This window comes from Meriones unguiculatus, chromosome 12 (genome assembly GCF_030254825.1).
Source record: "Meriones unguiculatus strain TT.TT164.6M chromosome 12, Bangor_MerUng_6.1, whole genome shotgun sequence".
Lineage (NCBI taxonomy): Eukaryota > Metazoa > Chordata > Mammalia > Rodentia > Muridae > Meriones > Meriones unguiculatus.
In genome coordinates this window covers 28,851,875-28,869,106 of record NC_083360.1, presented here as the reverse complement: position 1 = coordinate 28,869,106, position 17,232 = coordinate 28,851,875, and the positions used below count along the sequence as shown (strand labels likewise).

At 52.9% G+C, this 17,232-nt stretch overlaps 1 protein-coding gene across 5 annotated transcripts in view; it reads left to right on the top strand.

The window, feature by feature from the left end:
• Acox3 (acyl-CoA oxidase 3, pristanoyl) overlaps window positions 1-16,941 on the top strand; it is a 32,956-nt gene extending 16,015 nt beyond the window's left edge. For all 5 annotated transcript variants that reach the window (XM_060365451.1, XM_021654905.2, XM_021654906.2 and 2 more), the window contains 11 exons: window positions 142-238; window positions 2,016-2,198; window positions 3,404-3,526; window positions 5,214-5,334; window positions 7,144-7,266; window positions 7,803-7,916; window positions 9,722-9,837; window positions 10,930-11,104; window positions 11,678-11,745; window positions 12,404-12,490; window positions 15,103-16,941. In XM_060365451.1, the coding sequence (XP_060221434.1) occupies window positions 142-238; window positions 2,016-2,198; window positions 3,404-3,526; window positions 5,214-5,334; window positions 7,144-7,266; window positions 7,803-7,916; window positions 9,722-9,837; window positions 10,930-11,104; window positions 11,678-11,745; window positions 12,404-12,490; window positions 15,103-15,222 (1,327 nt within the window). In that variant the 3' untranslated portion in view covers window positions 15,223-16,941. The remainder of the gene's footprint in view (window positions 1-141; window positions 239-2,015; window positions 2,199-3,403; window positions 3,527-5,213; window positions 5,335-7,143; window positions 7,267-7,802; window positions 7,917-9,721; window positions 9,838-10,929; window positions 11,105-11,677; window positions 11,746-12,403; window positions 12,491-15,102) is intronic.
• Window positions 16,942-17,232: the final 291 nt, after the last annotated feature.

Genomic DNA, 17,232 nt, shown 5'->3' with positions numbered 1-17,232 from the left:
ATGGTCCCATCACACACGCCTCTTGTCTTTGGGAGTGATGTTACCTTCAGCTGCTCTTGGGGAGAGGAGGAAAAGCCAGGAACCATTTGACAGGCTTTTGGAGGACTTGCATGATGGAAGCCCACCTTTTCTCCTGTACAGATTCGCCATGTTCCACAAAGTTCGAATTCCTCGCCAGAACCTCCTGGACAGGACTGGGAATGTCACCTCTGAGGGCACCTACAACACCCCCTTTAAGGTACCAGTGAGCTGTGGGTATTTGTAGGCCGAACTTCCCAAGTGTCTGCCCCTGTGTGGTGTTGGAGATCACCCCAGGAGCAGCTGGCCCCGTGTAAGCACACAGCTCTCTTGGTTCGGTTTGGTGCCCTCAGCAGAGAAGGGACTTAGCCACAGTGGTGGCCTGGATCATTTTCTGGCTATGCCTGGATGTCTAGGTCTGCTTGGGTAGAGGACCTGCTCTCCCAGAGCATATAAAGGAAAACTGCCCCGGTTACTATTGCTGTGATAAGACGCCATGGCCAAGGAAAGTTATAAAAGGGAGTGTTTAATTTGGAACATGTGGTGTCAGAAGGTTAGAGTCCATGGTGGCAGAGCAAAGGCACAGCAGCAGGAACAGCTGAGAGCTCACATCTTGGTTCACAAGACTGAGAGGCAGATGCCCTGGAAATGGTGGGAGTGTTTAGAAACCCCAAAGCCTCCCCTCACCCCTGCCAGTGACATGCCTCCTTTAACAAGGCGATCCTTCCCAAACAGTTCCACGGACAGTATTCAAATATGTGAGCCTACGGGGACCATTTTTATTCATAGTAGGGTCACCTGGAAAGCTGTGTCGAAATGGGGTAACCAGATATAGTGATAACTTAGGGTGGTAAAGCTGTAGGTGGACAGAGACTGTGGGGCAGCCCACACTCTGGGGAGTGGTGAGCACACAGACAGCTGGCTGACCCTGAGAGCAGGGCTCCAGGAGGAGACTTCCCAGAAGGACACTCCCAGGAAGGACACTCCCTAGACAATGCTTACCCTTTGCTTGGTGGGAAAGCAAGAATGAATGCAGCAAAGCTTCTTGAGAGAAATTAGCCCTGTGAGCCAAGAGGCCACATAAGACACAGAGTAACATGAAAACAACCAATTAAAATTCACCATATTGTGAAAGACTTGGAAGGAAGAATTCAGTGGAAGGTCCTGGAGAGGTTAGTGTCCTGCCTACCGGAGCAGGGATTCAGAGAAGTAACAGTCAGTTGTCCCTAGCTACAGGGATGATGAAAGAATGATGAAAAGTATCTGTGTTGTTCCAAAGAGGAAAACCAAGGAAAAGGCTGTCTGCTGACACATAGGGGAAAATAGGATATTAGAGAGAAGATTCAGGCATCCTGCTGTCTGATACAGGTGAATAACCACCGCGACCTTAATTCCTTAGGGGTGCCATTGAATTTGAACATTTTTATCACCAACAAAACTGTCCTTTGTACATGAGAGTGTGACAGATGTCCTCTGTCTGGAAGATTGCCATGCACACACCACACCGTATTGGAAGAAGGACCCAAACAGTAACCCCAGAGCAGGAGATGAGGACAGGAGCGAGGACACCAAGCTATCCCAGAGCTCCACCGAGGGCCCGAGCACAGCTCCTGCCAGCATAGTGAAGGGCAGGATGGACGTGGAGTTGACAGTGAAGGCTGGAACGCTGAGTCTGCAGGAGCTCGGCCACTGGGGTCCAAGGAACCATTGCACCAGCCCGGTGCCTTGTGGATGCAGAGCCCCAGGCTAGACCACCCTGCATCCTGGTGCTCATCCAGGAAAAGGCAGGGCACAGTGCCCTCAGGTGGACAGTTCACAGGTCACCAAGGAAGAGGAGCCCACACTGCTCAGTCACAGTGCTTCTCTACTCAGAGTGCCCTCCTTGGGTAGCTGGGAGCCCTCTCCTCTCCTCATAACACATCGGGGTGTACCCCTTCTCCTTTGGGACATTCTCCGAGGCTGCACCACACCTGCTGACACCTGCTCTTCTTCCTCAGAATGTCCGGCAGCGTTTGGGAGCATCCTTGGGCAGCCTGTCCGCAGGGCGCATCTCCATCATTGGCATGTCTGTGACCAACCTGAAGCTGGCCGTGTCCATAGCTATCCGATTCTCAGCCACACGGTGTCAGTTTGGACCCACGGACAAGGAAGAAATTCCTGTCCTTGAATATCCACTGCAGGTACTGGCCATGCGTATCATTTCCTGCTTTCTGCTCTTCCTGGCCCCTGGGGATTGCTGAGAGTTCTCGGGGACCAATGGCCCTCAGGCCAATGGGCAGGAGCCTTGGGGTGGCTTTTAATGAAAACATGTGCTCACAAGGAGGCATAGGGGAGCAGGAGAACCTCTGGTGGCAAGTGCAAGCCTACTAAATGTACAGGTGAGGTCACCCTGCTTTGGCAGGTAATACTGTTTCCGAGTCAGGCTACATTCTTTGACTCATCTGTCCCATCCCTAAGAAATGGCCCATGGAAGCCATTTCTGGATGCTGCAGGTGAACACAGCCCTTTAAACATTATGGCATTTAAAGCAGTAGAAGGGGCACCCAGCCTCACATCCTCAGAGGCAGCAACAGGGCAAAGTACAGAGGCCATGAGTGGAAAAGAGGCACATCACACCCACCTTCTGTGCTCCGCAGTCAGAGCCCCACTTCATGTCCTGTTTGGGTGGCCCACTTTATGGGGACAGGGGTCAGGTAGGTGACCTGGTTGCTAAATCTGAGTTAAGTCTTGTGCCAAGTGCTGCACAAACAGGTGTTTGAGTGACATTCAGAGGAAGTGAAAAAGATTTGCCCTTTCTTTTCACGTTCCTCCCATGTCGGCAATGAGCTTTTTCTGTTTAGGAAGTGAGTATTGAAAAGTAGTGTCCCACCGTGCCTGGGCGGCCCACACGCCCACCATGCTGTGATCCCTGTTTCCTGTGGCAACAACATATTGACTGTCTGGGTGCCGAGGGAAGTCCAGAGGCTAAGGAGCTTCCAAACATCCTCACTGGTGCTGCCACTGTCTGGGGGCTGCAATGGACTTACAGAGTGGGCGCGGGAAAACAGTTGACATAATGCCTGGCATTCTGCACACAGGGAACAGCCATGGTGGTGGCTCACAACCATCTGTAACTCCAGCTCCTGGAGAATCTGACACCCTCTTCTCACCTCCTTGGGTACCAGCTACACATGAGGTGCATATATGTAATACACACAGGCAAAACATTCATGCACATGAAATAAATGAGCATTAAAAAATAATGCCCGTCTTGGACCGACTTTGCACCAGCAATGGGTTTTCTTCATTTCATAAACAAGCTGACTTTAGCTTCCCACGGTCAGTGGTAGGCTGGCCAGCTGGGCCAGCCCCTCTGAGTACCTGTTGTGTGTCTTGTTTCCCTCAGCAATGGCGCCTACTTCCCTACCTGGCAGCTGCCTATGCCTTGGACCACTTCTCTAAGACGCTCTTCTTGGATCTCATGGGACTGCAGCGTGGTCTGCTCAAGGGAGACCACAGTGCCAGGCAGGTGAGGCATCTGCTGTTCTGTTGCTGAGCTCAAACAGCCCTGTTCCAACACTGGGACCAAACAAAAGCAGCTGGCTTTTGTGGGAACAGAGCCTGTGTGAACTCCTTCAGCTGCCTCGCCACCAGCTTGGGGCTTGGCTTGCCTCCTGGCTTGCACTCTTGGGAGGGGGCTGGCAGAGCAGAACTCAGAGCTCTTTGGAGAGCACAGTGGGTTTCATACTCCACGTTGCCACCCTCAGTGGATTATCTCAGCTCTTGTCTTCTCATAAACAAGTGCGTAGAGGTCTGAATCCAGTCTCTCTGAGTTGACAGCCCAAGATCTGTGCCAGAAGTGAGCATGCAGCCCCACTGGGCCAGCCACTCTGCACAGGGAAGTCCATAGCTGCCTTCTCTGTAGGTGGCATATGGGTTGGTGTTTGTCTCCTCCTTGTGCTTCCCCCTGAGTGGAAATCAGATGTGAAGTAAAAGACATAGGTCTAAACAGAGTCAACTAACGTGGTTCCAGGGGGGCTTATGGAGACTGAAGTACCATTCATGGGCTGGACCTGGGCCCCCTACACATATATACCTAATGGGCAGCTTAGTGTTCATGTGGGTTTCCTAGTAAGGGGAGCAGGGGCTGTCTCCAACATGGACTCTATTGCCTGCTTTTCAATCACTTCCCCGCTGGCGGGGATGCCTTGCCTGGCCTCAATGGAAGAGGATGTGCTCAGTCCTTATGTGGTGGAGTGGGGTGGGGGTGGGGGGCTCTTGTTTTCTGAGGAGTAGGAGAGGGGAGATAGGGGCAGGAGGGAGGGTAGAACTAGCAGGAGAAGGGGGCTACGATCAGTATATAAAGTGAATTAAAAAAAAAAAAAACGACATGGGATTAGAAGCATGTTAGATTGGTGCTACATACTCTGTCCTAAACAGCCTGTCAGATGAGATGTGTTGGGATGCCCAGCGAGGATCCGGAGTGAAAGGTGGAGCCTCGAACCTGCTGGCACCGTTCCCGTGGGAGGAACAGGCTACTGAGGGGTGCTGCTGCGATGAAGGGACCAAACATGCTTTCCCTAGAGAGTCTGTAACCTGCCTGCTGACATTATTCTCCTGTTCCTATTCTTTCTGAAACCCTGTGGTGAAACCCAGCCAGGCACAGTGGCAACTGAAACTCTCCTTAGCTGAGACAGATACTGGCTGCCTAAATGGATGATTTTATGTAGCAGGCATTATACTCAATGAAGTAGAAACAAGGATGTACGTGAAACAGGTGTGAGCTTCAGGAAGGGGTATCCACGCTGCCAAGCCATCATCAAACATCTGCATGACCTAGACCTCCCTCTCCCCAGAGGGCTGCACTGGCCCCAGTGTTGTGCCAGTCTCTGCCCCTGATTTGTGAACCTCTCCATAGACGGTCATGTTCGCTATGCATCCGCTTAGTGGAAGCCAAGTCTCATAGGCGTTCTCCAGCAGGCTGCAGTGGGTATGCCGCCCCTGAGATATATTTTCCATACAGAGCTAAGACCTGCTGATTTTCACACTGTGAACCTGTGCAACAGAGCACACCCGTCTTGTCTCTGTTCCTGTGTGCTTCTGAACTCCTTTTCACTATAGCTGGGTTTCCTTTCCTTGACACTGGTGCCGAAACTGCGGCCTGGCTTGCACTGTCAATCTGCCTTCACCTCTTCTCACTGGGTTCTCTCCCACAGGCAGAGCTTGGACGTGAGCTCCATGCACTGGCGTCAGCTGGCAAGCCCCTAGCCTCATGGACAGCTCAACAGGGGATCCAGGAGTGCCGTGAGGCCTGCGGGGGACACGGTTATCTGGCCAGTAAGTTTGGCTTAGTTTGGAGGAGTTTCTCATCCTCAGTCCTCCCATGGGCTGCTGGGCCAGGGTCCCACAAAGCGCAGCCTGTTTTTCTGTTGGGACACAGCCATATCTACTCAGGCACACACTTTCTCTAGCTGTTTCCACACTACAGTGGGCAGGGCTAAGTCCTCATGACAGAGCCTGTCACAGGACAAGTTCACCAACCCCTGTCCTAGACAGATCCCAGCACTTCCTGATGCATATGTGTACTTCCTGGTCAAAATCTGGGATAACAAGGAAGTGTAAAAATGTGTGTGATCCCAGCACTCAGCTGAATGGAATTGGCAAGTTATTTCAGTGTGACATTTGGCAGATGACCTGGTAGGAAACTAGCACTAGTTTTAAAGTGGGTCTGAAACTTGGACAAGGGCCTTACTGATAACTGAGCATCATGTCACACACGCAGCTAGTACATGAGTGCAAACAACCAGCTGACCAGTGTGGTCTCCACGGTAACTGGGTAGGTTACCCCCACTATGTCACGGCTTTCTTATTATGCACACAGCATGAAGGTTCTTCCAAGGAGTCGGTGCATATAAATGGTTAGAGGACCTGGCCTATGGCACCATAGTATATAGTACTATACCATAGTAGTGGTGTGGCCAGGTTACACCTCTCTACTATTAATTTAGAATGGTTACTCTGACCTCCACTCTCTGCTACTCGCCTGCAGGGCTTCTGCTGTTCACATTGGGAGTGACTAAAAACTGGCTGCTCAAAGATGGCCACTGCTGCAGACAGCACAGAACTGCTAACCCCTCAGTGGCCAGAGCTGATTCAGGCTCCTGTGGAGCTGTGCATGTTCCCATGATGGTCTGGATTTGATGCTCCCAGTAGCCTGTCCCAGCTGCTGATAATGTTCTGGCCTGACCTCTACACCCCTCCATGCTCGGACTGGCACTAGCTTGCAATGGTTATATCTGAGGTGTTTGCGTGTTTTTGTCCTTTCTGCAGTGTTTTTGGTAGGGCTTTTATTTGTTGCTATAACTCACAGAAACACAGAATCAGTTTAGCTTTGTTCTGGCTTTAACTCGAACAAGGCAATTATATCTCAAAGTACTATAGATGCAAACATGACTGACTCACAGCTCACGACTTACCAGTAAGGATACAGATACCAAAGTTAACAACAGTGTAAAGAGCCATATCCAGGTTAAATGTCAGCTGTCTGGTTCCCCATGAGGTCTGCCCCAGCCCTTTATCTAGTGGGTTAGCTATAGCATGGAGGAGCTGGACTGTCTTCCTCTCCCTGCCAGCTTCTCCATCTCCCTTAAAGGGAATGTTTTCCATGAGAAGAGGGAGGCTGAGAGGCTGCTTCTGAACAGCTCCCCTCAGGCAGGCCCTGGGCAAAGCACATTTGATGAAGTGTGCACAAGCCCCGGGTGTTCACATAGCAGGAGGGCAGTGTGAGCACACGTTAGAAACTGTCCACTTAATGCTTCATTTAGCTATAGAAGAAGAGTATCCCCATGTCCTGTCTCTGGAGTGGTCCTTACACTCAAGGGGAAGCTCTGCCGATAAGTAATACCAACAGGCAGGAAGGTGACAGTCCTCACTGCCTCCAACCCTGTGCTGAGTGTCCAAACGTCATCCCACAGCCTTCCTGGAGGTGCTTCCTCTTCCCTAAGGACGGTGCAGAGGCACAGCCAGCAGATGTGGGCCAGGAGGGGCAGGGAGGCGAGTGAGCGCTTCCTGCCCCTTGGCTGGGTGGGGCTGTGGGAGGGACACCTCTCAGAGCATCCTGAGGGATGCCGTGGGTGTTTTATGCAGTGAATCGGCTTGGTGACCTCAGAAATGACAACGATCCAAACTGCACCTATGAAGGCGACAACAACGTCCTGCTACAGCAGACGAGCAACTACCTGCTTGGCCTCCTCGAGCAGCGGCTCCAAGGTAGGCATCTCTGTGGGAGGCCGAGCCCAGCATGGCCCAGGACTCTCTCAGGCTCTGGGGAGTCCAAGCTTGTGTTAGGACGTGTGCTCGGGCCAGGCATGGTAGCACAGTCCCATAATCTAAGTACTTGGGAGGACAAGGTGGGAGCTTCTCAAGTTGGAGGCTAGACTGGGCTACGGAGCAAGACACTGCTTGCCAGGCACTGATGGCACAGGCCTTTAATCCCAGCACTTTGGCAGAGGCAGGAGGATCTCTGTGAGTCTGAGACCACCCTGGTGTACATAGTGAGTTCCAGGACAGCTAGGACTGTGCAGAAAAACCCTGTCTGAGGAAAAAAAAAACAGTCTCAAAAATAAAAAGCTAATGCAGGCCATCTGCAGGGTGGATAAAAAGGACATCACCTGGTGGCACAGGAGCTTTCTGCTGCAAGCCAGCCATGTGGGGGCGCCCAGCCAGAGGTGGATGAGTTAGCAGGCCAGGCTCTGTGGGTGGGGACTCCTTGTATTTCTCCAAAGTCACAGAGGTGTGTGCCCTAGATGGAGCTCGCTTCACAAGCCCCCTCAAGACGGTGGACTTTCTGGAAGCCTATCCTGGAATCTTGAGCCAGAAGTTCATGGGCTCCAGCAAGGCTGACTGGTTGGACACAGCAGGTACTAATATCCCCACCCCCATTGTCCTGCTTTTCCTGCCATTGCCCCAAGAGTGAACTTGACCACGTGAGAGGGACTGTGGTACTTAGGCTGGGGTGACCATCCATAGGAGCAGGTGCTTTTCTGGCCTGCAGTATTTTCTTGGTTTTGTTGCCATACATTAATCTTGGGAAGGTCTGTGCTACACCCACTTTTCCTGTTGCCCACAAGCTGCTCCTCTGGGAGGAGCCTGAGGAACTGTGAGGTACATGAACTAAGAACAGGTGGGCATCACCCCAGCCTCGGCCATGGCTTCCAGATGTGGATATGGTTTTGACCTGCAGAGGATGACATGTAAGGTTCAATGATGACCATCAGGCCTGGTCCTGTCCTGGGGCTGTCTGTCTGGGTTCTGAGCGTACCAGACATCCGCTGTCAGAAGACATCCAATATTAAGTTGTCTGTCCCTGCTCCTTCCTGATCCTGGGGGCTCCAGGCACCCTCTGTTTGTGGCTGTAACCCTCCACCCTCTGCCTCTGTTGTCTTAGGACATCCTCTTCGTCTCCATATAAGGTCCCTTGTCATTGGAGTTCAGGTTTGCCCCCATCCAGGGTGACCTCGCTTTATTGGCGACAACTTCTTCCCACCTGCACAGGCCCTTTTTAAAAAGCCACTCACAGAGTCCAAAGGTCAGAAACTGGTAGATAATTGGGGATCACCTGTCTGTCTGCACCACACCTAGAAGGACCTTGAGAAGGGTATACCAATCCCAGACCCCAGCCCTGCCTCACCTGTTTCTTGGAACACCATGGCTGAAGTCATGGCAATGTGCCTTTTCACTGCCCCTCTCCCTCATGGTTGCTGTATGGCCATGGGCAAGCCACTGGACCACTCTGAGCCTGTGAGGTGGATTTGCCTATCTTTTTACTGGGCTTCTCAATTGAGCCATGAGGATATAACATCCAGATATTCTGTGGCATCATTTCCCTGGGAATAGGCTCTGTGACACCAGAGGAAATAGGTGCAAACCTGTTATGGCCAGACCCCTATTTCCTTACCAGGGGCTCTGAGCCATGACCAGCTACCTAGAAGAGATTCCCCTTGCTCCTTGGTCCCTGAAACCTCCAGGTCCTTTGGAGCAGGTGCCTGGGACTTTTCTCTCTGGGTGTTGGGCGTGGAGAGCATGGACTCCACCACGTAGCTGATCAGAACCTATTTCCCATTTAAGGTTGTGTGTCCTTGCTCACCAGCGTCCTATGTCTGGAGTAGTGTGGGAAGTATGCTCAGGTTGGCTGGGAGGATGAGCTCCTCTTCTGCCTCTCTGCCACTTGGCTGGCTAGATGCCAGCCAACCCCTCCCTCCCACCCCACTGCCCTGCTCTCCCCTCTCTGTAACTGGCTTTCTGCTGTCACTAAGAACTCGTAGGGAGCAACAAGCCAGGCTGAGGCCTTGTCAGGGCAAGTGCCAGCCCACAGCCATCTCTAACTGGCCAGTGAGGCTGAGGATGGGAATACAGGCGTCTGTCCTCTCATCCCCTGAAAGAGCAGCGATTGTCATTGTCAAAGGGCAGTCATTGTCAGAGTGGCTCTGAGATCTGCAGTCCCCAATCTGTGATGATAGCATGGAAATGCTGTCAGTCACACCTTCCCTGTCAACTCTATCTGGTAGAGGGCCTTGGGCAAGCTACCCTCAGTTTCCCTGTCTGAAAAACCACCTTATCCTCTACCATCCTCATCAAGACCAACAAGGTACATGGCTGGTGGTGCCGTGTGCCCAGGGTTACAGGTGTGGTAATAGGTGCTCTGTTTCCTGTGTCCCCTCCAAAGCCCTCCTGGCAGCATACCGCTGGCTTGTTTGCTACCTGCTCCAAGGAAGTCATCAGAGATACTGTCAAGAGAAAGAGTCCAGAGGCAGTGACTTTGAAGCAAGAAACAACAGCCAGGTAGGTCTGACTTACAGTTTGCATCTGTTCTGTTGGCTCTGGTGTCTGCTGAGAAAAGTCAGTGTCCTGGCAGTTGCAGACCCCACCCTGACACCATAAAGTGTCAGCATAAGCCTTGCTGCCTGTGGGAGACATGAAGGGTGTTTACAGTGCCAAGACACGACTGCTGGAAACCAGAACAGCGGTAGCTGGAGTGGGATGTGAGGTGTAAGACCATGAACCCACAGTAAGGGCTCTCAACGGGCCAGGGCCTACCACAGCTCACCCCTCACTCCTTCCTACCCCTCTGCCAGGCACTTCTTGGCCTCTGTCTTAAGTGGGCCTGGGTGGGAATGGGCCACAAGTGCTTCCTGCTCTCTGCTAACAGGGCTTAATGTCTCCCACTCTCAGAAGCAGCATGAGTGCGGCCTCACAGTAAGGCGGTACATGTATGGATTTAAAGTCCTCTGTGGATTTAAAAGCTCTGGTGAGGTAGTACACTGGGGGCAGGGAAAGATATGCTAGCAGTCATTGGCAGCTGGTTCGGGTATCAGAGAAGGCCACCCAAGGCTGTCTCCAGTGGCTAGCCTCCTTAGGGAGGTGGCCAGTCTGTGACTAGAGAGGGAATCCTGCAGGGCCTGTGGCCTCTCGCCAGTCTGACACGCAGTTTAGGAACAGGGGACTTGTATTTCGGAAACCCTGAAGGCATTAGGACCTGTGCTCCTCCACCATCCCCAGCCACATAAGAGGACAGGTCCTGTGCCCTGGAATCACTTGCTGGTGTCACAGTGCTGCAGTGATAGACCGTTGGGCCTCTGTCCTCTCGAGAGTTGGGCCGAGTGGGCCCATCAGGGAGTATGTAAATGCTGTAGCTTCTCTTCACAGGGCTTAGCTTCACTCAGAGGTAGGTGTGTGTGTGTGTGTGTGTGTGTGTGTGTGTGTGTGTGTGTGTGTGTGGCATACTGTGTCCTCCTGCGGTTTAGTCCCACAGCACTGACCTAGGATGAGTGTTCAAACCTTGGGCTACAGTCCCCTGCAGTCCTTTCTCACAGGAGACCCAGTCGTGCCGTGTAAGTGCCTCCATCACGCAACAGGCCTCTGTTCTACTCGCAGGTGTACTTCTGCCGGCCCCTGGCCCTGACCTTCATGGAGCTCACCGTGGTACAGCGATTCCTCGAGCATGCGCACAGCTCCAGTGTGCCTCCATCCCTGCAGGCCGTGCTCAAGCGGCTCAGCACACTCTATGGCCTGTGGTCCCTGAGCCAGCACGTGGCCCTGCTCTACCGAGGTGAGGCTGCTACTTAGACCTCTGTCTAAGAAAGTCTGGGGGACCAGGCACATCTCTCTGTGGTGAAAACCATCACGAAGAAAGCTCCTTCCACCATTGCATTCCCAGCTTCACAGAGCACTGCTAGGAGTCTCCAGGAAGTCTGCTGTGGGCTTGAGGTGACGCCAAGGGGCTGGGTCTCTGTCTCCTGCTGGCTCCAGAGGCCTGCATACCCCATACACCACAGCCCATGACCCCTCTTAGCTGCCAGCCCCTCCCATCCACCTGCAGTGAGTCTAGGCACCCATGTGGTCTGATGCTGACACCTGCCTACCTGTGTATTCCTTGTTCCTCCTGTGGCAGGTATTCCGCTCAGCCCCGAGCCTCAGGGCCGTGCCTCCCTCACTGCTTCTTAGCCAGGCCTGACACATGCCCAAGGTGGCAGGAAACCTCAGAACTGGCCCAGACCCAGCAGTAGGCTAATCAGTACCTTGACATCTCTGTTCAAGGCTTAATGAGTCTGAGTGGAAAAGCCATTTCTGAGGTGCTGTGGCCCACAGGGATGAGGAGTGTGTGACAAGGCTGTGCTTGCAGGTGGCTACATTTCTGGTGAACAAACAGGAAGATCGATGGAGGATGCCATCCTGGCACTCTGTGTGCAGGTGAGTCGTGTCACCTTTGCTGGGGTCCTGTCTGTCCATACTGTGCAGCCTCCACCATCATCCCGAGGCCATCTGCCAGAGTTCTGCCAACACCCAAACGTTAACTTAAACTTCAGTGTACTTGGCAGGAGTTATTGGAAGAAAAAAAAATCTTTTGCATTTCAAGAAAAACCCTAGGCCGTCTCCACAGCAGATTGTTCTGTGGGGCTTAATAATAGTCTGTGTGAGGAAGCCAGGGTCGTGGAACCACCACCTCAGCTGCAAGTGTGATAGCTTTTGCAGGAGCTCAGAAGCACTTTCTGCCCCTGTGGCTTCTGGACTTCCTTTCCAGCTTCGGAACAGCAGTCGCCAGGTTGGCCATAGGCTGGGGATGAGCCTCAGGGGACATGCTAACAGGCTGTACTCATCACTTCCGCCAGCTTCCCCAGCCTTGCAGCAACAACAAATGCTGGCTGTCCAGAATGAATGTCGACATGGTAGAAATATGCAAACACTCACCCAGGGCATCCATAAGCCAGACCGGTGAGGCCTCATAGTGCTGTGCGCCTGCTCAGGTTTCCAGTGCGCCGTAGCAGCCAGCTGCATGGCTCTGTTACCCCATGGTTGCCCTGGAGACTGTAGGGCGTCGCCAAGTGAAGGACTTTTTATTTCCCAACAGCTGAAAGATGATGCGGTGGCCCTGGTGGACGTGATCGCCCCTTCCGACTTTGTTCTGGGTTCCCCGATTGCCAGAGCTGACGGTGAGGTAAGGGGAATGGCCCCTGTGGCCACTGAAGCTTGCCTGGAGTCTGTGTGGGTCCTAAGGTAATGAGCAGTCTTGGGTGCCTTCCTGGAAGTTGGCACACTTGGGGAGTTTTCTAGGAACAAGAGAAATCGGGTGGTGTCAGTCACAGCTCTTGGCCACTCCAGCTCTGTGGTCTTGGGTACCATTCCTGACCACCCTTTACACCATAGAACAGGGAGGTTGCACTGTTGCCCTGGACTGGCATACAGTTTCTCTGTGAGGACTGAGGGCTCATCCTCTCCGCCCCTCCCTGCCTGTTCTCCACATGGGCCCTGAAGCTCAGTCACAGACATGGTGTCAAGGCCATACACCTGTCACAGCAGCCACCATTAGCCACCCAGACCCTGATCCTTCTGGTCAAACACAACTCCATCTGTCTGGTTAGCATTAAAACCTTGGCATCTTCAAGTTCTCCCTTACCTTGCCCTCCAACCCTAGCTGACTACCCCTTGACAATCCCAACTGTGGGATCCATTGCCCCTCTGTGCCTACTGGTATAGCCCTACAGCCCTCGTTTAGCTTCCTGATGCCCACTTGCTACCAAATTCTAGAACGGTTTGTCCAGAAGCAGTTAGTGGACGTAGGCCTTTCCATCCACAGGCTGTCCTTCCCACCAACAGCCAAGTACCCGAGATGCAACTGGACTCTTCCACGCCTCTGCACCCTCTGTCCTTGCCATGCCTTGCTCTGTTCCTTCTCTCCTGTCATTTCATACTGTGCTGCTCCGGCCCTCCAAACCCAGACCCTATCCTTCCCTCTGTTCTAGTGTGTTGGGCTGGTTCCTACCACGAGGCCCTTGCACATGCCGTACCACTGTCTGCAGAACTCTTCTGTTCACTCAGCCTGAGTCCTACCTCGTCTGTCTCCCTCACACAAACACCCATTCTCCCGCCAGGGGGCCCATGACAGCTCAGAAGTAACTTCTTGAATGACACCTCACCACAAGGTGATGCCCGTGTAGGGAGACACTCGCAGCCTGGAATTTGAAAGAACCTTGCTATGCACAGGGCTGTGCCCCCATTATTCTGGCAGCAAGACACCGAAAGGTGTTCCAGCCATGTGCTTGGGGGTCTGAAGGTTGGGGGCTGTGGGACAGGTTTAATTCTTACCCACCCCAGGACCATGGTGGCCTTCTGTGAGATGGAGAGCAGTGGTAAGGGCATGGAGTCTCCTGTCCTCAGACAATACTGGACTCAGTACTTCACAAGCCTGTGAGGGGCCTGCCTGGGGCTGGGCTGGGGTCTGAACAAGATCAGCACCTCAGCTACAGACGCACCGGGAGCAGGTATGAGCCAGGGCTAGGCAGAGAGTTCCCAGATGCAACAGGAGCATCTGCAGGCAGGACTGATGGCCCACTGTGTGTACCACTTTGTTTTAATAAGAGCCTAGGAAGCCTGCCCGGTGGCCCATACACAGCAGAGCCGGTCATGGGCAGAGATCTGGGTCCTGGTGTTAGGACTGATGGACATGGCACTTTGAGTGTGGAGAGACCACTGAAAAGTGGTGTTTGCTTCACATGGGTCCCCCTAGTCAGACAAGCCTCTCAGGCAATTGCAAGCAGGACCTGCATTGTAGGACCCCCACATGCAGGGCCCTGTTGCCTGCAGACAGAACTGCAGCACACGCTCTCTGGTCAGGAACTGCCAGAGGTGGAGAGGAGCTGTCTCTGGATGGAGAGGGACCTCTGGCTGTGAGTGCCGCAGCTCAGCCCATGGCACCTAGGCTCTGCCTGGCAGAGTGACTAGCTGTGCACACACCTCAGCCTGAGGAAGTGGTGCTCTGCCCAGGCTGTCCCAAGTAGACACGGCCTTGAATGTGCAGACTCAGCTGGGGGTCTGAGAGAGCACTGAGGGCAGCACCGGGCTCAGCATCATGGAAGGTGGCCAGGTTCACACCCCACAGGGGAGCAGAATAGGTCTGCAGTGCAGGAGGGCAGCCGCATGCCATCTGCTCTGCTGTGCTTCTGCCCTAGCTGACTGTGCCCAACGTGTCCATGTCTGGGGCAGGCGTTGGATCTGGCCAGGTCTGATCAGTACCTGCCTCGTAGACAGCATCCATTCTACCTGTTTCCCACTGAGGAATTGAGACTAAGAACAGCTAAGACTCCAGTGAAGCCATCAGGAACTCAAGCCCCTACTCCTGCCCCAGCCACCTGCTCTTCAGCCACACCTGGCTTATGCATCCTGAGCTGTAGGGTAGCTGGGGACAAGTCTCAGAGAAGACAGAACATGGCCTGGCAGATGTGGGAGGTGAGGATGGGGATGGGGGACAAGGGTGCAGATGTAGGAGTGGCCACCATGGACAGTGAGCTCCCATGGAGAGAATATCCCATGAGGGGATGGTTCCCATCACAAATGCTTTTATGGAACTTTATAATTAAATTTTCTTAATTGCTTCCTACTAAAAAATAAATAAAAGGCTTATATAAATTAAACTACATCATCTTAACATTTCCTAAAAAGTGACAGAGAATTTCCTGTCCTCACGAGACCAGAGGGCATTGCACTGACTTCTTGTCCTCCGAGGACTCTGGGGTCCCCGCCCTTCACTTTTACCTGGTGTGTCTCCTGCAGCTCTATAAAAACCTCTGGGCAGCCATCCTACAGCAGAACGGCGTGCTGGAGCGGGCCGCCTGGTGGCCTGAGTTCACTGCGCACAAACCGGTGGCTGACAGGCTGAAGTCCCAGCTGTAGACACAGTGGGAAGGACGGCCACAGCAGGAGCAGCTGATCCAGAGGCCTGAACTCAGACACAGAGGCCCACCAGACACCGAGATACCCACGCTGAAAGTCACTCACACCCTACCTTGTCCTCATCCCTGGTCAACCTGTCATGCCCATCCTCGGATGAGGAGAGGCCACGCCTCACATGCAGGGTCAGGGAGTTTGCGTAGTGTGTTTCCCTGAGGGTCTTGGGATTTTAACAAAGGATTGTATTTATGCTCTCTTGGGGTATGGATAGGAAGACAAAGCGAAGGCTTTTTCTGCTCAGGTGAACTTGGGGATCCATGGGAGAGTTTTTACGAAGTTCTCTTCTCTATGCTGCCTTCTGATTCTTTAACCTTGCTGTGATGTACCCATGCCTCTGTTCATTTGCCACTTAACGCTGTGTATACCATGGACCATCAGTATGGCATAATTTGGAGATTTTTATGAGGGAAAAATGTTTGATTATGTCCTTTGGTGGCTCTAGAAGTGTCCCCTGAGGAAACACTTCCACCGAGGAAGTGTGTGGGACTTCCAGTCTCCACACCACCAACATCCCCCGCTGTGTCAGTGATTGGTTGGCAATGGCTTCAGTCCTTTTCATTCTAAAACAGGAGAAAGGCCCACTGCCATCTGTCCCCACCAAGTGTCCCTCAGCAAATTCACACATGGCTTGACCCTGTCAGACCTTTGAGCTTCTGAAAGGCACAGGGGCCATGCTGCCATCCGTTCCTGCTGTAGGAAGGATCCCGCAGCCTTAGCCTGTTTAATGGGCTGTTCTGAGCCCCAGGTGCTTGCTGAGCCTGAGAGCCTCTCTCTCCACCACCCTGCTCTTGGTCATCCCCACCCCGTCCTGGCTCAGCCCCCTCCCAGAGTCTCACCCCAGGCCAGTGGGGGCCTGCCGGCATGAGGGCCATGTGTTCACAGATGATCCCCTCCACCTGGACCTATGGCATTTCCCAACAATGAGGACTAGGTCTTAGGGCCCCTTGGGTCCTCCCAGATGGTAGGGTCTGTGCCCTCCCATCCTGCCACACAATGGTCACCTCAGCCATCTTTTCGCCTGACCATAACTTTTGTATGGGAGTGTGGTTACTATCCTGTCTTGATTGGAGACCCACCAGCATGTCCACAGTCAGTAGAATGTTGCATTAGGATTTGCCATGTGGTTCCCAGGGTCAGGCAGTCTGACTGCAGAGCTTCTGCTGGTGGCTGAGGTGCCAACAGGTTTCAAATGGTAGAAAAATGGATCAGCAGCTATAGCTTCCGGGAGAGGGAGAGTCAGTTCTCTTTAAGAGTAGCCACGGTAGGCTGACCATTCTCCACTGCATGCCCATACACCCAAGAGCATAAGTGTGGCACAAAATGGACTTGATTATTTTTTTAAGTGTGCATATGTATGCTTTCATATCTCTCTGTTGGGTATGTCTTTGTCCCTGAGGCAGGGACTAATTCTCTGGACAACAAGAATTTAACAGGTGTCCTGTTGGCTTGTTGGCATCACATGACTTTCAGGGATGACTCATGTATCCCTAGTCCTTGCTGCTGTGATGTGCTTCACTCCTAGGTCCTGAGAGTGAGGCTGGTGGCGTGTGGAGCCTATGGGTGGAGGCCACATTATTGAGGTTCGTAAAGGCCCCTTGAAAACGAAACATTTGTAAACAGCAGTAAAAACTTGAATAATTGCAATAAAGTGTTGAAATCGAAGCCGTGCTTTCTCCTGTTCTGTCTCTGCCTGTGAAGCCTGTGCCCATCACTGGACGCTCGCTGTTGGGCAACAGCAGAGTTCAAAGAAGAAAACAAGTGTTTCTGGTGACCTCACACCTCAGAGAGTAACAGCCACCTTTTACTCATTTACTTTAGTAACAAGGCACAGAGCCTGTTCACTGTGGTTTTTGGCTCCTACTAGGTTCCCTCCACCCAGGAGAAATTGGAGCAGTGGGAGCGGCCTGTGTTGTGTGTGATCCTGCGACCTCTCCCAAGGATCTCCATCACCTG